Below are 21,660 nucleotides of genomic sequence, written 5' to 3'. Positions count from 1 at the left end.
GCATCACTGTTATAAGGTAATTTGTAAGTAGGGTGCACATTATTTCCAGTAGAGTACTTGAAATAAAATTTAAAGGATGCCCAGAATTTCATTTTGTTCATAGAAAATTATCTGAGAATGAGATACAGGATCTGTGTAAACAAAGAAAAATTATTAAAAACTATTAGTTTTAATACAAACATCACAATCACTTGAAAGGTGGGGGAATGACGTGGTTTTTGTATTCCTAGAAGCTGCCACCGGTTAGAGGTATCCAGCAACTTATTTAATTTAAACTATACCAAGCCAAACTCTGATCGCTGAGATCTTGTGTTTGGCTGAACCACCCCTTAGCAAGATTGGACAGTCGTGATAGCAAATGAGTGCTGAGGATATGAATTGGGTCCACAGATGAGTCAAGTATCTCCCACTGAAATGCAGGCCACCATTTCACAAAGGCACTAAATTTGATCTAGGAAAAGTCAGGTGAAAGTGTGAATGCATAATCAGCAAAACCTCTTCATCGCTAAAAAACAGCTCCATTCCTTCCTCAATATGATGTAGAAATCTAAAAGCACTAACAGGGTCAAGCATGACTTGCTAATCCTTACCTGTCCGGGAGGGGCGCTCTCTGCACCCAACACCTGCCTATAGAACACCGGGTCGCAGCTCCGCAGCGTGTTCTGGCGGCTGGCCAGTGGGCTGGCTGCACCAGGTTTCTTCAGCAGCGGGTCGCTGCGGCGAGAATCCGTGGTGAGATACACCTGATGGTAAAGTTGCGGCGACATCAGGCCTCCCCGCACGGCGTCCGCGTGCAAGGAGGGCCCTGGTGTTCGGTACAGTGAGCTCACCGGGGTTCGGTATAGGTCTCTAGACTGCTTCCACTTGTATATTTTGAATATGATTACTCCGAACGCTGTGACCACGAACCCCACAGAAACCAGGATTAGAGAAAGAAGTAGATAAAAGGTGAGATTTTTGTTCGGCTCCCGGGGGGCAGAGCCAGAGGGGAACTCGGCTCGGGCCTCAGGAGAGTCCTCGGTTACTGACACAGTGAGGGTAGCAGTGGTGGACAGCGAAGGCTCCCCATTGTCTTTGATCAAGACCGTGAGAGTCTGCCTGGGTGAATCTGTGTCCTGGACTGGACGGGCAGTGCTGATTTGACCAGTGTGGAGCCCTATGGCAAAAAGGCTCTGGTTAGGGGCTCCCAAGAGACTGTAGGAGAGCCAGGCATTGTGCCCTGCATCTGCGTCCCAGCCTACCACCCGTGACACTAGGTGGCCTGCTGCGGTACCTCGAGGCAGCATCTCCACCGAGCTCTCACCTGGCCGAGGATATAGGACCTGGGGGGCATTGTCATTGCGATCAGTGACAAATATGTTCACGCTGATGTTGGTGGCCAGGACCGGGGTGCCCCCATCGCTGATATGAGCTGTTAATTCAAATTCCCGTCGATCCTCGTAGTCTAGGGGCACTAAGGATGACACTATGCCATTGTCACGATTTATTGTGAAATAGCGACCCACTAGTCCGGTTTCAGCTCCTTTCTCCAAAAGAAAGAAAGAAAGCCGAGCATTCTGCGGGGCATCGGGGTCCCAGACACTAAGGTTTAGTATTGGAGCCCCTGGGAGGTTGTTTTCTTCAATGTAAACGTCGTAGGAAGATTGGGAAGATTGAGGAGGGTTGTCATTGATGTCGGACACTTGAACACGCACTACTGTAAGGGCTGAGAGGGAAGGAGTTCCCGCATCTCGGGCGGTGATGCTGAGGTTGTATTCTGGCACAGTCTCCCGATCCAGGTCTGCACTGGTTTTCAAAGTGAAGTAATTCTTGAGGGAAGAAGTAAGGCTGAAAGGTAGACCTGGTGGAACCTCGCAGGTCACCAGCCCGTTCTCGCCAGCATCAAGGTCAGTCACACTGAGCAAAGCGATGACAGTTCCCAGAGGGGCATCCTCGGGCACTGGGCTATACACGGAGGTGACTGTGATTTCCGGGGCATTGTCATTCACATCCACAACTTCCACCAACACTTTGCAATGTGCTCCTTCGGGATTGGCGCCCTTGTCTTTGGCCTGGATGTAAATCTCATGGAGTTTGGTGTCCTCGAAGTCCAGTCGACCCTTGATTGTCAGAACGCCGGTTACAAGGTCTAAGGAGAATAGTTCCCGCACGCCGGCGCGGTTGTGGCTGCCGAAGGAGTAAATAATTTCACCGTTGGGGCCTTCATCCAGATCCGTTGCAAGGACTTGCACCACGCGCGTGCCGGGGGGTGCATCCTCCAGGACGCGCGCCCGGTACAAGGACTGGTTGAAGACAGGCGCATTGTCATTCGCGTCCAGCACCGTGATGTGGATTGGCAGGCTGGCGGAGAGAGCCGGGATTCCTCCGTCCAACGCGGTCAATACTAACTGGAGACTAGGCTCTAGTTCTCGGTCCAGGGCGCGCTCCAGCACCAGTTCCGCGTACTTGGTGCTGTCCTCCCGCGTCTGCACGCAAAGCGCAAAGTATTCGTTTCGGCTCAGCTCATAGGTTTGTAAAGAGTTGCTTCCCACATCGGGATCGTGCGCGCTCTCGAGCGGAAAGCGCGTCCCCGGCGCCATGGCCTCGCTAATCTCCAATTTCATTTCCCGGGTAGGGAAAGCAGGATTGTTGTCGTTGATGTCCTGGATCACCACTTCCACGCTGAACAGCTCCAGCGGGTTCTCCACTACCAACTCCAGAGTTACAGTGCAAGAGGGCAGTGTCCCACACAGCTCCTCTCGATCCAGACGGTCGTTCACGAACATCTCTCCGGTCTCCCGGTTCACCTCAAAGAATTTTCGGCTAGCTCCAGACACCACCCGGAGCCTGCGAGCTGACAGGCTACGGAGATCCAAACCAAGGTTCGCGACCACATTGCCCACAGCGAAACCCTTCTCTCTTTCCTCCAGGATCTCATAGTGAATGACGGTGGAAGCCTTGTTCAAGGCACTAAGCAGAAGCAAAACTCCCACTACCCTCCCGGTGCTTACCAGTCCTCTCCTCCAGGCCTCTGGGACCATCTCACTCAAAAGTAGTTCCTCTCAGCGGGGTCCAGATCGTCCCTGCTGTGTCGCTGAGAAACTTTCAGCGGGTTAGCGCTTGGGCGCTGGGCGCCGAGTCCGACATGGCTTTCTGGATGCCGTTGATTTGCTCGCCGGCTGTTCAGTCTCTGCCTCATCCCGGGGCGCAGAAAGGGGACGGGCCGGGGCCCGATCTCCAGCGTCTTCATTGGCCGACAGCGGCACACAGAGTCCCAGCCAATAACTGCACGAAGAATGAGCTAGCGCCGGGCTCTCTGAGCAGGACACGCGCTAGCGCCAGGAACTTCACTTTCCTTTGGCTTCTTTCCAGAGTTTCCAGTCAAAACGCCTTGCCAGCATCTGTGCACAGGAAACCTACCTTAGGGAAAGCCAGCCGCGGGGCAATGAGGCTAGCCGTTCTGCAAGTCTCCAGTTCAAATCAAGGCACATTAAACACTTGAATCGCTTTCTTTGACCACAGGAACGGGGATAGAACCAAACCGAAAACGACACAACGTTGTCTGGGAAAACATCAACAAATCTGGTTTGGTGGAAGACAGACCATTAGCCGAACCCTATCTGCAAGGAGGCATTTAGCATTTCCGTGGAGACATTAATAATTTCAGTTTTATCTCTTACCAAATGAAACTAGCATTCCCTGTCATTTCCTCACTTTCTGGAGCTACTATCAAATTAACAGGAGTTACTATCTATTGGTTTAACTCTGTCTTATGAAATTTAAAAGTACAACTCAGATTTTATTTCTTTTAAAACTGGATGTCATTGTTAGCTCTTGGTTTTTAGGAACCAGGGAGAAATTAAAATTTTCCCTACCCTGTCTTTCACAAGGAGCATGATCTCAATCGTAGAGCATAATCTGTTGTTTCCCTTTACTTGATCAATCCTTTTCCCAAGATCTTGGATACTATAAGCCACAAGAAGTTGCACTGCTAATGAGGAAGAAGACAGAGAAGATTAAAAAAAAAAAAAAAGCCCCACCTATTTACCACCTAGGATCTTTATAAAATTATTGAAATACTGGCAGCAATCTTCACAAATCTTTAGAGAAATACAAAGCCTTTAGCCACAGAATAAAGAGCCTTGAGTTTTCTGGATTTAGAACTGTAGTCACCAAACAAAATGGCAGTGATTAGGATAGTGAATAAGAGTCCAATGTGATATAAGCCAGAGTTGAGATGTGTATCCTTGAACAAGAAACTAGCCTCTAAGGGTTCCTTCTATTAAATGAAGAAGTCAGGTAAAGAGCTTGGCACAGAGTAAGCCTCAATTAATGATGCAAACCACCCCATTAGATGTAAAGTGTTAGAGCCTCATACTATCTCTGTATACTTGTTTGGACATCACTTTGATTGCATAGAGTCCTTTTGAAGTATAACAGAACCTTGAACAGAACCTTGAACGTAGGTGGAGAGGTAGGCACATAGGTTAGGTAGATAGATAAGAAGTAAGGATATATAGGATATTTCTCGAAGAGATAAAAAGCCATATGTGATCTATATTTCCACGTCTTTAACACTTCAATTCATCTCTGAAAACCCCCAGGTTTAAATGCTCAAGTTTGATAATTAGCCAGACCACCAAGAGGGCTGATAGGCATCAGAAGATAGAACACATTTAGAATTTAGAATATAGAGTATAGCCCAGTCACTTGCTACTCAAAGTGTGGGGACCAGTGGTCTAGGCAACAGCTGGGGAGCTTGTTAGAAATGCAGAAATGCTCTCCTTCAGACCCACTGAGCCAGGATTTACATTTTAACAAAACACCAGGGTGATCTGAAAACACATTAAAGTTTGACAAGCACTGATCTAGTGGGTTATTCAGAGATACACTGGTTTATCAATCTTTTTTTTTTTTTTACCCCATTCAGCATCACTTAATTCACAATCTGTTTTTTGAAAATCAGCTTTTAAAAGTGTAAGCAGTTTTCTCAATAATAAGGCCCGTCATTTTCTTGATAATAAGACATGTAGTTTTCTGAGGCTTTTGTTGTTGCTGTTGCTTGTTTTTTTTTGGTTTTTGTTTCGGAGACAGGATTTCGCTCTGTTGTCCAGGCTAGAGTACAGTGGAACAATCATAGCTCACTGAAACCTCCAACTCCTCGGGCTCAAGGGATCCTCCTACCTCAGACTTCTGAGTAGCTGGGACTACAGGCATAAGCCACTGCACCCATATCATCATAGTTTTCCTTTTTAAATTTTAATTTTTTTTTTTTTTTTTGAGACGGAGTTTCGCTCTTGTTACCCAGGCTGGGGTGCAATGGTACGATCTCAGCTCACCGCAACCTCCGCCTCCTGGGTTCAGGCAATTCTCCTGCCTCAGCCTCCTTAGTAGCTGGGATTACAGGCATGCGCCACCATGCCCAGCTAATTTTTATATTTTTAGTAGAGACGGGGTTTCACCATGTTGACCAGGATGGTCTCGATCTCTTGACCTCATGATCCACCCACCTCAGCCTCCCAAAGTGCTGGGATTACAGACCAGATCATAGTTTTCTTAAGACCTCTTCATGAACCAACAGAACCCTTGTGTATCCATTCTCCACAATAATGATGTCGATATTCCTAAAATTTTAATTGGCTCACACAATTCTCCAGCTACTGCTCAGTACCATCATATTGCTCTTGAATTAAAATACCAAATCCTTTGCATAGTGTCCAAGTTCTCCTGTCTTCTCTGTCTCTCTCACTATACTCCATTTCACTGCTTTGATTGTGGTCAGAACCCCAGCCCTTCCCTGCCTCAGGGCCTTCACACAGGCTATTCTTTGGCCAGGAAAGCTGTTCTCCTCCCTCCCTTTGCTTTGCTAATTTCCACAAATCTTTCCTGTCCATCGAACTTGGCACAACTTTAAATTTTATAATTATTTTTGCTTAAGCAAAATGTCTGCTTCTTCCACTGAAAACGAAGAAAAGATGCTCCAGGAAGGCAGGGACCATGCTATTTTGGCGGCCACTTGTATCTCCACAGTCTAGCACAGGAGGTACTTAATGCTTATTAACATAGCAATCTTTATGCTAATGGCATAGTATAATAATCGTAGCATACACTAAGGACTATATATGTATTCATTTGTGTGGACTCAATCTCCCTGGAAGTAAGCATTTTTCTTTGTTTTGTTTTTTGTTTTGAGACGGAATTTCACTCTTGTTACCCAGGCTGGAGTGCAATGGCACGATCTCGGCTCATCGCAACCTCCACCTCCTGGGTTCAAGCAATTCTCCTGCCTCAGCCTCCCGAGTAGCTGGGACTACAGGCACACGCCACCATGCCCAGCTAATTTTTGTATTTTTAGTAGACATGGTGTTTCACCTTGTTGACCAAGATGGTCTCGATCTGATCTCTTGACCTCGTGATCCACCTGCCTCAGCCTCCCAAAGTGCTGGGATTATAGGCGTGAGCCACTGCGCCTGGCTGGAAGTAAGCATTTTTGGAAGATACATTTACTCCCTTAAGTTACCAGTGGGCCTAATGAAACTATTTCCTAGCCCTAATGATCTGAAGAGATAATATAGTTTGCCAAAGAGCCAAGTAAAGTGTGGTAATACAACTCGCAGTGGATAAGAAACAAAGATGCCACAACTTGTTGTATCACTTATTTCTAGGGGAAGTGGAAGGACCAGTATACAGGAATTATATACTGATTCAACACAGTTTCCAAGTCTTTATCTTTTTTCTTCTCTGTTTTATAATTTCAAGAGAGCTTCTGATCAATGGGATGCAGCATGTATAATATCATTTTAAAATAGAAAATGGATATATTATATGATCGAGGTAAGGTCTTAGTGTCAAAAAGATTCAAATTCCAATACTGGATATTACACCTAGTAGCTATGTAACCATGAAACTTTTATTTTTAGTTTCTCTTTTATTTTCTTTATCTATAAAATGGAAATAATAATGGGACTCATTGATATAACCGTAGACATGTCAATCATTTAAAAAATCTTTTAACAGTTTTCTACATACAATATAGTGCCTGTATACAATGCAGGGATTTTTAATAAATTTATACAGTAATGCAACCAATCCCACAATCCAGTTTTGGAATATGCTCATGACCCCCAAAATTTCCCTCATGCCTGTCTGTAGTCAATCTTCCTGCTTTCAGCCTCAGGCAACCAGAGTTTTGCTTTTTCCAGATATTTTATTAAAAAGGAATTACAAAATAGGCAGTCTTTTAAATGACATAGCATGATGTCAAACTCAGCTTTTAACCACACCCTCAGATGTGTTAGGTCTCTAACCTTCCTCACCTGGTAAGTGGCACTTCTATTCCAGCCAGAATTTCAGAAGTAATTTTTTTATTTTTCTCTGCATCCCCACATCCAGTAAATTATGAATCCATATCAATGCTTACTACTCCCAAAATATATTTTGAAACTATCAATAACTAACCCTCTCTATTGCCATCCCTGTTCAAAGCCACCTTAAATGCTGTCATAATTTCCTTGGTGTTATTCTTACTCCCATTTTTGCATTCCCTAAATTCCATTTCACATGCAGAGACCTGAGTAATCTTTTGAAAATGTACATGAGATTATATACCTTCCTTGCTAAAAACATAACTAGAACTAGCTACATAACTTTTAAAATGAGTGCAAAATAAAAATAGGGGGCTTGGAGGCCGGGTGTGGTGGGTCGCATCTGTAATCCCAGCACTTTCGGAGACCAAGATGGGCAGATCACTTAAGATCAGGAGTTTGAGAGCAGCCTGGACAACATGACAAAACCCTGTCTCTACTAAAAATACAAAAAATTAGCCAGGAGTGGTGGTGGGCGCCTGTAATCCTAGCTACTTGGAGGTTGAGGCAGGAGAATCACTTGAATCCAGGAGGCAGAGGTTGCAGTGAGCCAAGATCACACCACTGTACTCCAGCCTGGACAACAGAGGGACACTGAGAAAAAAAGAAAGAAAGAAAGAGAGAGAGAGAGAGAGAGAGAGAGGGAGGGAGGGAGGGAGGGAGGGAGGGAGGGAGGGAAGGAAGGAAGGAAGGAAGGAAGGAAGGAAGGAAGGAAGGAAGGAAGGAAGGAAGGAAGGAGGGGGCTTGGGCTCCTTATTAAAAATAATTGAGCAGGCATGATGGCTCATGCCTGTAGTCCCAGCACTTTGGGAAGCTGAGGCGGGAGAATCATTTGAGGCCAGGAATTTGAGAGAAGCCTGAGCAACACAGTGAGAGCCCATCTCTACAAAAAGAAAAACGAACAAACAAAAAACTTATCTGAGCATGATGGCGTGTGTTTGTTGTCCTAACTACTCAGAAGGCTGAACTGGGAGGATCACTTGAGCCCAGGAGTTCAAGGCTGTAGTGAGTCCACTGCACTCCAGCCTGGGTGACACAGCAAGACCCTGACTCAAAAAAAAAATATGAAAAATTTCAAGATGGTAACAACAGAGCCCTAACCAAAGGGTAGGGACCTTAGAAGCCAGGGGTCCCCATCTAAGCATGAAGCCCCGTATCACTGCACAGGTCAGATGCCCATGAAGCTGACCTTGGAAACTCTCAATAAATATTACCTAATATATATTTTAACATTAGCTAACTGTCTAATTACCAAATATTATTCCCAGAGAGTTAGTAATATCAGAAAATCCTATTCAAGATGCTATTAAATTATTGCACATAAGGAAAAAATATATAAAATCCTCTTAAAATCCTAAAATCATCTAGCAGTCTTTTCATTCAATCTAATTTGTCTATTTGAACAGCATCCTAAGGTCAAATTATGGGATCATTTGAGGAAAAATGGAATAAAAACAGTTAACCAATAAATCAAACAAACATGTTTCAATTTAGTCAAGTGGGACATTCAAGGATTTGGTGAAGAAGCTGAATGGTTTAGCCTTCATATTTATCTGAAGTTTACATGAAAATTTTGCATGCTTTGATTTGATAAGATGATCTGTGAATCTTTTTTTATCGTTTGCTTTTTTTTTTTTTTTGTTTATTTGTTTTTGAGATAGTCTGTTGCCCAGGCTGGAGTGTAGTGGCATGATCTCGCATCACTACAGCCTCTGCTTCCAGGGTTCAAGTAGTTCTTGTGCCTCAGCCTCCCAAGTAGCTGGGATTACAGGCATGCCACCAGGTCCAGCTAATTTTTGTATTTTTGGTAGAGACAGGTTTTCACCATGCTGGCCAGGCTGGTCTCGAACTCCTGACCTCAGGTGATCTGCCTGTCTCAGCCTCCAAAGTGCTGGGATTACAGGCATGAGCCACCACACCCACTCTGAATCTTAAAAATAAGTTTTATATGAACCTCTATTCTATCTACAGTATTTTTTCAATTACAAATAATGCTGTAATCAATAACCTCGTATATATGTATTTTTGTAATTTTTGAGGTGTATATTTATGTTAAATTCCTAATAGTGTGATTGCTGGGTCATAGGACAAATGCATATGTAGTTTTGTTAGAACAAGAAGAAATTATGCCATCAAAATATTTTGGAACTTATTTAGTTACTTATTTATTTCTGAGACAGAGTTTCACTCTTGTTGCCCAGGCTGGAGTGCAATGGTGTGATCTCGGCTCACCGCAACCTTTGCCTCCCAGGTTTAAGGGATTCTCCTGCCTCAGCCTCAGAGTAGCTGGGATTACAGGCATGGCCACCACACCCAGCTAATTTTGTATTTTTAGTAGAAACGGGGTTTCTCCATGTTGGTCAGGCTGGTCTTGAACTCCTGAACTCAGGCGATCCACCAGCCTCAGCCTCCCAAAGTTCTGGGATTACAGGTGTGAGCCACTGTGCCTGGCTCTATTTTTTTACTTTTATTTTTGTTTATTTATTTTTGAGAAGGAGTCTCACTCTGTCACCTGGCGGGAATGCAGTGGCGCCATCTTGGCTCACTAAAACCTCTGCCTCCTGGGTTCAAGCAATTTTCCTGCTTCAGCCTTCCTAGTATTACAGGCGGGTGCCACTATGCCCAGCTAATTTTTGTATTTTTTAGTAGAGATGAGGTTTCACCATGTTGGTCAGTATGGTCTTGATCTCTTGACCTCATGATCTGCCTGCCTCAGCCTCTCAATGTGCTGGGATTACAGGCGTGAGCCACTGTGCCTATTTTGTTTTATTTTTTGAGAAAGGGTAATTCTCTGTTGTCCAACCTGGAGTGCAGTGGGGTGATCATGGCTCACTGAAGCCTCTACTTCAAAAGGCTCAAGCAATTCTCCTGCCTCAGCCTCCCGAGTAGCTAGGACTACAGACATGTGCCACCATTTCTGGCTAATGTTTAAATTTTTGTAGAGAAAGGATCTTGCTTTGTTGCCCAGAATTGTCTCAAACTCCTAGGCTCAAGCAATCCTACTACCTTGGCCTCCCAAAGTGCTGGGATTACAGGAGTGAGCCACTGCACCCAGCAAAAACAATAATTTTGTAGGTCAAAAGCCTAAGGGGGAAAAAAAAGAAGTTTACACCATTGCCCATTTTAGTGCTATTCTCTTCTAGTCTTAGATCAAATTAGTACCTTCTTATTGCTTATCATATCACAAAGGTTAAACATGTCGGGAAACTACCTGTAAAAAATTTACTAAATTTGTCCAGATGAAAATCTTCCATAAGACCTACATTCTCCTCAGAAAGAATGTGTTTCAATTTTGCCCCTCTATTTTTCTATTACATTGCTATCTAACTTGTTAGTTCTCACCAAATGGGTAGCCTTGTATGGCTATTTATTTATTTATGAGATGGAGTTTCCCTCTTCTTGCCCAGGCTGGAGTGCAATGGCATCATCTCAGCTCACCACAACCTTTGCCTCCCAGGTTTAAGTAATTCTCCTGTCTCAGCCTCCCAAGTAGCTGGGATTACAGGTGCCTGCCACCACACCCAGGAATTTTTTTGTTTTTAGTAATGACAGGGTTTCACCATGTTGGCCAGGCTGGTCTCAAACTTCTAACCTCAGGTGATCCATCTGCCTCAGCCTCCCAAAGTGCTAGGATTACAGGCAAGAGCTACTCTGCCTGGCCTATTTTTTTCTAAATGAAGTAATTCACTTCAACATATAACAGAGGAAGAAAGAATTGTGGCTTTCTGATCATTAAAATTTTCTGGCAGCCGGGTGTGGTGGCTCACAGATGTAATCCCAGCACTTTGGGAGGCTGAGGTGGGCTGATTGCTTGAGCTCAGGAGTTTGAGACCAGCCTGGGCAACATGGTGAAATCTCATCTCTACAAAAAAATATAAAAATCAGCCTGGCATCGTGGCATGTGCCTATAGTCCTAGCTACTCGAGAGGCTAAGGTAGGGGCACTTGAGCCTGAGGCAGAAGTTGCAGTGAGCTGAGATTGTGCCACTCCAGCCTGGGCAACAAAGCCAGACCCTGTCTGAAAAAAAAAAAAATCTTCTGGCACTATAGAAATTTTGTACATGATAAAGATTCTATCTCAAATCACTGAGACAAAGATGAAGTCCTAAATAAATGGCATTGGGACAACTGGATAGCCATTTGGGAAAAAAGATACAATTAGACCCGTATCTCAGCACATACAAAAATAAACTCCAATTAGATCAGGGATCTAAATGTGGAAACCAAAGACCATACAAGTACTAGCACTGGAAGAAAACGATGATGAATATTTCTATAACCTAGGTGTGGGGAAACGTTTCTAACTATTACTCAAAACCTAAATGCAATATAAGAAAACATTGATTCGGCCAGGTGCCGTGGCTCATGCCTATAATCCCAGCACTTTGGGAGGCCAAGGTGGGTGGATCATTTGAGGTGAGGAGTTTGAGGCCAGCGTGGCCAACATGGTGAAACATTGTGTCTAGTAAAATATAAAAATTAGCCAGGCATGGTAGCATGCGCCTATAATCACAGCTACTCAAGAGGCTGAGACATGAGAATCACTTGAACCTGGGAAACAGAGGTTGCAGTGAGCTGAGATGGCGCCATCGCACTCCAGCCTGGGTGACAGAGTAAGACTCAGTCTCAAAAAAAAAAAAAATTGATTTATTTCATTACACAAAAACAAAGGGGAAAAAATTGCATTGCAAAAAAATACCAAAAGGCAAATGACAAGCTGTGAGAAAATATTTGCAGTCTATTTCTTTTTTTTTAAATTGCATTTTAGGTTTTGGGGTACATGTGAAGAATATGCAAGATTGTTGCATAGGTACACACATGGCAGTGTGATTTGCTGCCTTCCTCCTCATCACCTATATCTGGCATTTCTCCCCATGCTATCTCTCCCCAACTCCCACCCCACGCTGTCCCTCCCCTATTTCCCCCCAACAGACCCCGGTGTGTGATGCTCCCCTCCCTGTGTCCATGTGTTCTCATTATTCAACACCCGCCTAAAAGTGAGAACATGTGGTGTTCGATTTTCTGTTCTTTTGCAGTCTATTTAATATTCCTAATACAAGGAGTTTTCAAAAAGTTCATAGAAAATGCATATTATGAAAAAAATGCATGGATTTCAAAATATTTCTTGCACCAAAATAAACCCATACTAACTTCTTATAACATGTCTGAATAGGATCTAGTTTGGGGCACTAAGAATAAGATATCAGTTTGAAAAGAGCCCCTATAAGAGTAACATGAATTCTGCTAAAATGGAAACAAGAAGAGACATCACATTTATGATGAAGCTTGAGTGGAAGAATGGTGAAATCATTGGTGTTTTGTGAAAAGTTTATGGAGACAATGCCCCAAAGAAATCAGCAGCTTACAAATAACTAACTTGTTTTAAGAAGGGATGAGACAATGTTGAAGATAAAGCCCACAGCAAAAGACCATCTACATCAATTTCGGAGAAAAAAAAAAAGAACTTATCTGTGCTCTAATGAAAGAAGACCTACAATTAACAGCAGAAACAATAGCCAACACCATAGATGTCTCAGTTGGTTCAGGTACACAGTTCTGACTGAAAAATTAAGGTTGAGGAAACTTTCCAGATGTGTGCCAAAACCATTACATCTAGATTAGCTGCAAAAAAAATTAGCCAGGCATGGTGGCATATGCCTGTAGTCCCAGCAACTTGGGTGCCTGAGGTGGGAAGATTGCTTGAGCCCACGAGACCAAGGCTGCAGTGAGCCATGATGGTGCTCTGCTACTCCAGCCTGGTAACAGCAAGACTGCGTCTAAAAAAATAAAAATAAAATAGATCAGCTGCAGTAAGACTAGAACTTTCAATTGAAATTTTAAACAAGTGTGATCAAGATCCTGAAGGGTTTCTTCAAAAGAACTGTAACAGAAGATGAAACATGGCTTTACAGTATGATCCTGAAGACAAAGCACAAGAGGCAGAAGTGGTTCAGTCAATGCAAAAGCAGACTGGTCAAGAGCAAATGTCATGGCAGTGGTTTTTTGGGAAGCTCAAGGCATCTTGTTTGTTAACTTTCTGGAGGGCCAAAGAGTGATAAGATCTGTTTTTATGGGAGTGTTTTGAGAAAGTTACCAAAGCTTTAGCAGAAAAATGCCTGGGAAAACTTCCCCAGAGTCCTCCTTAACTATGACAATGCTCCTGCTCATTCCTCTCATCGAGCAATTTTGTGAGAGTTTTGTTGGGAAATCATTAGGCACCCAATACATTCTTGATTTGGCTTTTTCTGACTTGTTTTTATTTCCTAATTTTTAAAGTCTAAAGGGCACCCATTTTTTCTTCAGTAACCAATATAAAAAAGATTGCATTAACATTGTTCACTTCCCAGGACCCTCAGTTCTTTAGGGATGAACTAAATGGCTGGTATCATTGCTTACAAAAGTGTCTTGAACTTGATGGCACTCATGTTGAAAATTAAAGTTTATATTTTTATTTTTATCATTTAATTCAATTTTTTCATAAGCATTTAGAATCCCTTTAGAGATCCCCTAAACTTTTTTACAAATTTAGGCTGAAACACTAAAAAAAAAAAAAAAACTACTAGAAAAATGAAAATAAGACATGAAGAGACAATTCAAAAAAATATACAGGGTCATTTGTGGTGGTTCATGGCTGTAATCCTAGCACTTTGGAAGGCTGAGGTGGGAGGATCACTTGAGGCTAGGAGTTCAAGACTAGCCTGTGAGACTCCCACATCTCTACAAAAAATAAAAAAATTAGCTGGGCATGGTGGTGTCCATCTGTAGTCCTAGCTACTTGGGAGTCTAAGGTAGGAGGATTGCTTGAGCCCAGGAGTTTGAGGCTGCAGTGGGCTATGACTGCATCACTGCAATTTGGCCTGGGCAACAGAGCAAGATTGTTGTCTCTAAAAAAACAAAAAAACATAAAAAACTGGCCCCTAAACATATGAAAATCTATTTAACCTCATTCATAAGAGAAATTTGAATTAAAATGATTTGAAGATATCGTTTTACCCATCAGATTGGCAACAATTAAAAAGCTTGACAGTATACTCTGCAGAGAAGACTGTAGGACAATGGACATTCTCATCTATTTGTAGGAATGCAAGATGGTACAACGTATACAAAGGGGAATATTTGACAATAGTTATATTTAACATTTATATTTATTTATTTATTTTTGAAACGCAGTTTCGCTCTTGTTACCCAGGCTGGAGTGCAATGGCGCATTCTTGGCTCACCACAACCTCCGCCTCCTGCGTTCAGGCAATTCTGCCTCAGCCTCCTGAGTAGCTGGGATTACAAGCACATGCCACCAGGCCCAGCTAATTTTTTTGTATTTTTAGTAGAGACGGGGTTTCACCATGTTAACCAGGATGGTCTCGATCTCTTGACCTCGCGATCCATCCACCTTGGCCTCCCAAAGTGCTGGGATTACAGGCTTGAGCCACCACGCCCGGCCTAACATTTATATTTAATAGTTATATATAACAAAACTACATATGCCTTTACCCTATGATCCAGAAATCACAATATTAGGTATTTATTATGCATACTTACCTCAAAAATTACAAATATATATATATATATATATCAGGTTCTTCATTAGCATTTATTATAATTGCAAAAATATTGGAAACTACTTAAATGACATGTCAAAGATGGGTTGAACAGATTACAATATGTGCACATACAGCGGAGTTGGTTTTCTTTGTTTTTGTTTTTGTTTTTTTTGAGACAGAGCCTTACTCTGTCGCCCGGGCTGGAGTGCAGTAGTGCGATCTAGGCTCATTGCAATCTCCACCTCCTGGGTTCCAGCGATTCTCCTGCCTCACCTCCCAAGTAGCTGGGACTACAGGCATCTGCCACCACCCATGGCTAATTTTTGTATTTTTAGCAGAGACGGGGCTGGCCTTAAACTCCTGACCTCAGGTGATTTATCTGCCTCAACCTCCCAAAGTGCTGGGATTACAGGCATGAACCACCACACCCAGCCTTACAATAGAGTTTTATGAAGCTATTTTAAAAATGAAGATTTCTATAAATTTATATAGAATTTTCCAGGATATATTATTAGTGCAAAAAGCAAAGTGAAAACTTTTCCTTTCAACCATGTGAAACCAGATATACCACTATAACAACTAGGAAGTGGATCAAAATGTGTGAAAAAAGCTTTTAGACATTGGCTCAAAAGACAGTGCAGAATTCTAATCCGTGAGAGAAGAGAAGCAAATGAGGATATGCAAACTAGGATCTCCAGGTTTTTGCCTGGAGACAACTTTCAGACGGTGGGGCAGGAAAGGGGAAATTCAAGAATCACACCATGGTTTTGCTGAGTTGAGAAACAGATATTAGGGTTTGGGGAGATTGAGACAGCCAGAAGTTATGGGACAGAGTACTGGAGAGAATGGAACTACACAAAGAACTCCAGAAATATGAATATGGATCCCCAAGTCTTTGGCTAAATAATAATCTGAGCATGCACAGAGTGCACTGACACTCCTCTGCAGCTGGGCAAAGAACAGCTGCCAGGGAGCTATTAGCTGAAGAATTATTGGTGGTTACATAGGGCTGGGAAATGTTTGAATTCCATTTAGCCATAATAAAGAGATCCTGCTGAACACTTAGATTAATCAAAAAAATCAGAATTAAGTGGTAGGTCTAAACTAGCCCAAGGCAAAAGTTACTATAGATCTGTCCTAACAGAGGTTAAAAAAGTAAAATAAATAAATTAAAAACAAAACCAAAGAAACAAAAAAAACAAGCCTTAAGGCCAGGTGTGGTGGCTCACGCTTATAATCCAGCACTGTGGTAGGCCGAGGTAGGCAGATCACGAGATCAAGGGTTCGAGACCAGCCTGGCCAACCCAGTGAAACCATTTGTACTAAAAATATAAAAATTAGCTGGGTGTGGTGGCCGGCTGTAATTCCAGCTACTTGGGAGGCTGAGGCAGGAGAATAGCTTGAACTCAGGAGGCAGAGGTTGCAGTGAGCCAAGATCGCACCACTGCACTCCAGCCTGGGCTAGACTCTGTCTCAAAAAAACAAAACAAACAGAAAAACAAAAAAGCCTTGAAAAGATCAACCTGATCTGCAAAAAACATAATAGCTTTCCTGAACAAACTGCAATACTTCTTAAAGAAAGACAAAATCCAAACACTCAAAAGTATAACATTTACAATGTCTGCTGTCCAATAAAAACATTAATAGATATGCAAATAAGCAACAAACTGTGCTCCCAAACCAGGAAGAAAATCATCACTAGAAATTACAGAGGTGACAAAATTAGCAGATAAGGACTTTGAAACCTCCATTATAAAAAAATTGAAGAAAAAAATAAATCTTTACTTTTCATTAAATCAAAAATTTAAAGAAAAATATGAAGATACTGAGGAGAGAAATGAAAGAGTCAAATGAAACTTCTAGAAGTGAAAAATACAATATATGAAATGGAAACTTCACTGGATGGGATTAGCAATACAGTAAACACTGAAGAAGAAAAGATCACTGAACAACACTGTTACTAATTTGATCTAGTTCACAATTATAGGATACAACAACCACTAGTAGCAGAGTACAATTTCAGAGTTACACAGTTGTGTGTAAGCAATACTCACCAAGATAGATCATATTTTGTGCCATAAAAGAAACGTTAATGGGCTGGGGGCGGTGGCTCATGCCTGTAATCCCAGCACTTTCCGAGGTTGAGGCAAGTGGATCGTCTGAGGCCAGGAGCTGGAGACCAGCCTGGTCCAACATGGTGAAACCCAGTCTTTACTAACAGTACAGAAATTAGCCAGATGTCGTGGCAGGTGCCAATAATCCCAGCTACTCTGGAGGCTAATGCAGGAGAATTGCTTGAACCCGGGAGTTGGAGGCTGCAGTGAGCTGAGATTGCACCACTGTAATCCAGCCTGGGCAACAGAGCAAGACTCCATCTCAAAAAAAAAAAAGAGAAAACATATAACATATATTTTTGGATCACAATACAATTAAATCAGAAAGCAGTGACAAATATATCTTTGGGTAATATTTACAGATTTGGTGACTAAACAATACACTTTAGGCCAGGCGCAGTGGCTCACGCTTATAATCCCTGCCCTTTGGAAGACCAAGGTAGGTGGCTCACCTGAGGTCAGGAGTTTGAGACCAGCCTGGCCAACATGATGAAACCCTGCCTCTACTAAAAATAGAAAAAAATTGGGCCTGGGTGCGGTGGCTCATACCTGTAATCCCAGCACTTTGGGAGGCTGAGGCGGGCAGATCACCTGAGGTTGGGAGACCGAGACCAGCCTGAACAACATGGAGAAACCTCATCTCTACTAAAAATAGAAAATTAGGTGGGTGTGGTGGCGCATGCCTGTAATCCCAACTACTCAGGAAGCTGAGGCAGGAAAATCGCTTGAACCCCTGGAGACAGAGGTTGCAGTGAGCAGAGATCATCCAGCCTGGGCAACAAGAGTGAATCTCCATCTCCAAAAAAAAAAAAAAAAAATTAGCCCTGTATGGTGGCATTCACCTGTAATCCCAGCTACTCCAGAGGCTGAGGCAGGCAAATCACTTGAACCTGAGAACCAGGATCATGTCACTGCACTCCAGCCTGGGCAACAAAAGTGAAACTCTGTCTCAAAAAGAAAAAAATGCACTTTAAAATAATCCATGGGTCAAAAAAGAAATCACAAGGTGTATTAGAAAATACTTTGAACTAAATTATAATGGAAATATAACATCCAAAATATTATCATTGCAAACTACACATCTGACAAAAGACTGATATCCAGAATCTACAAGGAACGCAAACAAATCACCTAGAAAAATACAACACAATCCCATGACAAAGTGGGCAAAGGACATGAATAGACATCTCTCAAAAGAAGATATACAAATGGCCAACAACATATGAAAAAATGCTCAACATCACTAATCATCAGGAAAATGCAAATTAAAACCACAATAAGATACCACCTTACTCCTGTAAAAATGGTATTATTAAAAAGTCAAAAAATAAGAGATGTTGGCATGGATGTGGGGAAAAGAGAACACTTAGACACTGCCAGTGAGAATGTAAATTAGTACAACCTCTATGGAAAATGGTATAGAGATTCCTTAAAGAGCTAAAAGCAGATCTATCATTCAATCCAGCAAGCCCACTACTGGGTATCTACCCAAAGGAAAAGAAGCAATTATATGAAAAAGACACTTGGACGCATATGTTTATAGCAGCACAATTCACAACTCAAAGATGTGAAACCAACCTAAGTGCCCATCAACTAATGAGTTGATAAAGAAAATGTGGGATATATATACTATATATATTCCTTTTCATAATCAGCCATGAAAAGGAATAAAATAGTGTCCTTTGCAGCAACTTGAATTGAACTGGAGCCATTACTTTAAGTGTGTGTATATATGTATACACACATATATATACTTCATGTGTATATATGTATACATACATATACAATATGTATATGTACACACACACACACATATATATATAATGTGTGTATATAAAGTTACAACAACAGTTTATTCATTCAACTGTTGGTGGATATACAGATACAGTAACTGTGTTTACCCATATGTAACTGTCATCTGTATCTATATCTATCTAACACAGAGTCCAGAAAAAACCCACACATACATATGTACATGGCCAGATAATTTTTTATTAAGGTACCGAGATTATTTAGTGGGGAAAGGATAGCCTTCTCAGCATACTTTTCCAAAGAGACAATTGGATATTCCCTCAGAAAAAATACGAATCTTCATTGTTACCTCACACCATACACCATATATAAACATCAACTCAAAAAGATTCATAGACCAAATTACAAATGGTAAAACTATAGAACTTCTAGAAGAAAATCATCATAAATTTTTAGCAGGCAAAGAGTTTTTGAATAGGACTTAAGAAATACAAACTATAAAAGAAAAAAATTAATTGGGCCTTATCAAAATTACAGATTCTGCTCTTCAAAAGACACAACTAAGAAAGTGAAAAGACAAGTCACAGTCTGGGATAAAATATCCACAAAATATGTACGTGGCAAAGAGCTCACATTAAGAATATATTTTAAAACTCCCATAGCTCAATTTTAAGAAGACATTCAACTCAGTTAAAGATGAACAAAACATAGGAGCAAATACTTCAAGAAGATACACAAATAGACAATAAACACATGGAAAGATGCTCAGTATCTCTAGTCAACAGGGAAAAACAGCTGAAACTTCAATGAGATTACACACCCACTAGAATTGCTAAAATTTGAAAAATTGACGTAGGAAGCATTGGTGAGAAAATGTAGCAAGTGGAACTCTATACATTGCTGATGAAAATGTAAAGTGATATTACCACTTTGAAAAATAGTTTGGCAGCTTCTTATAAAGTTAAGCATATACTTCCCATTTCATATGACCCCAAAGCAATTCTGTTTTTGGGTATTTGTCCAAGAGAAATTTAAAAAATAATATGCCTACAAAAATACTTGCACATGGTTGTTCACATCACATTGATTCAGAATAGCACCAAACTGGACACAACTCAAATGCCCACCAACAGTTGACCGAATAAACAAATTCTAATATATCTACACAATACAATACTGCTCAGCAATCAAATGGTACACACTGCTGATACACACAGCAGCATGAATGAATTTCAAGAACTTTTGAGCAAAAGAAGATGGATACAAAAGAGTACACGTTATAGGATTCCATTTAGATGAAATTCTGGAAGGGGCAAAACTAATTTGTAGTGACAGGAAGCAAATCAGTTATTGCCTGGAGCTAGAGAAGTAGTGAATTGATTGGAAAGGGGCACGAGGGAACTTTTGAAGGTTATAGAAATGTTCTACATTTTGATTGCATAGTGGTTACACAGATGTAAACATTCGTCAAAATTCATTGTACTGTATAATTTTAAAAAGTAAATTTTATGGTATATAAATTAAACTTCAACACAGCTGGTAAGGCTGGATATGGTGGCTCATGCTTGTAATCCCAGCACTTTGGGAGGGTGAGGCAGAAGGACTGCTTGAGGCCATGAGTTTGAGACCAACCTGAGAAACCTAGTGAGACCCCATCTCCACAAAAAAAATAGAAAAAATTAGCTACCCATGGTGTACATGCCTGTAGTCCCAGCTACTTGGAAAGCTGAGGTGGGAGGATCACTTAAGCCTAGGAGGTCGAAGCTGCAGTGAGATCTGATCACACCACTGCACTCCAGCCTGAGTGACACAGCAAGACCCTGTCTCAAAAAACAAAACCAATAGCTGGGCATGGTGGTGCACACCTGTAATCTCAGCTACTCGGGAGGCTGAGGCAGGAAAATTGCTCGGACCTGGGAGATGGAGGTTGCAGTGAGCCAGGTCGCACCACTGTGCTCCAGCCTGGGCGACAGAGTGAGACTCCGTCTCCAAACAAACAAAATAAAGCTGATAAGTTTTAAAAGCAAAGTGTGAAAGAGTATGTACAGGCAGTCCTCCCTTTGGGCAATTGTATGGGACCTTAAAAATTGCTAATGCAGGGGACCTCCTCTTTTGGCGTTGGAGCCCCCTCACTCCGTCACTGTACCAGGGAGCTTCTTCTGTCTTCTCCCCTCCTTCTTGCTTATTAAACTCTCCACTCCTTAAAACCACTCCACGTGTGGCTGTGTCATTTTATCTAAATCAGCATGAGGACCAAGAACCCTGATGTTCCTCCACTCATCGGAGCAGTATCATTTATGTGCATGGGCCGGGAAAGGAAATTCAATCATCAGACTGAGTCAAGGAAACTTATTTTAAACTATTTTCGGCCTTTAATAATTAAGAGAGGTAGGCCGTGAGCTGTGGCTCATGCCTGTAATCCCAGCATTTTGGGAGGCCAAGGCAGGTAGATCACCTGAAGTCAGGAGTTTGAGACCAGCCTAACATGGTGAAACCCTGTTTCTACTAAAAATACAAAAAGTTAGCTGGGCGTGCTGGCATGTGCCGGTAATCTCAGTTACTTGGGAGGCTGAGGCAGGAGAATCACTTGAACCCAGGAGGCGGAGGTTGCAGTGAGCCCAGATGGTGCCACTGCACTCCAGCTTGGGCAGCAAACTCCATCTCAAAATAATAATAATCATAATTAAGGTATACCACTGTGAACAAAATTTGGAGCCTGTTCATTTTTCTCTGCCTCGTTCCTGTAAAATTTGGAGACTATCTGTAAGTACTCTTAACTTAAGGCAATGCAGTAGTTTGCCTCAGTACAATAAGAATCCATTTTTCTTTGTCAATAGAACACAAGTGGCAAAACTGATTATTTTACCAAGGCTTTAACTGAAAGAGTATGTTTCCTTTTAAGGAATCAAGC

The 21,660-nt window shown here is 42.0% G+C and overlaps 1 protein-coding gene across 26 annotated transcripts in view; it reads right to left on the bottom strand.

Moving 5' to 3' along the window:
* The window catches only part of LOC100401450 (protocadherin gamma-C4), a 181,746-nt gene that overhangs the window by 35,805 nt on the left and 124,281 nt on the right, over positions 1 to 21,660 (bottom strand). Inside the window, exon 1 of one of the 26 annotated variants that reach the window (XM_035286883.3) lies at positions 591 to 3,168. The exons of 24 other annotated variants lie outside the window; for them this stretch is intronic. In XM_035286883.3, the coding sequence (XP_035142774.1) occupies positions 591 to 3,020 (2,430 nt within the window). In that variant the 5' untranslated portion in view covers positions 3,021 to 3,168. Of the gene's footprint in view, positions 1 to 590; positions 3,169 to 21,660 lie in introns of those variants that run through there. One more of the 26 variants, XM_035286982.2, reaches the window with a different exon arrangement.

This window comes from Callithrix jacchus, chromosome 2 (assembly GCF_049354715.1).
Source record: "Callithrix jacchus isolate 240 chromosome 2, calJac240_pri, whole genome shotgun sequence".
Lineage (NCBI taxonomy): Eukaryota > Metazoa > Chordata > Mammalia > Primates > Cebidae > Callithrix > Callithrix jacchus.
This window is presented reverse-complemented; position numbering and strand designations above follow the sequence as displayed.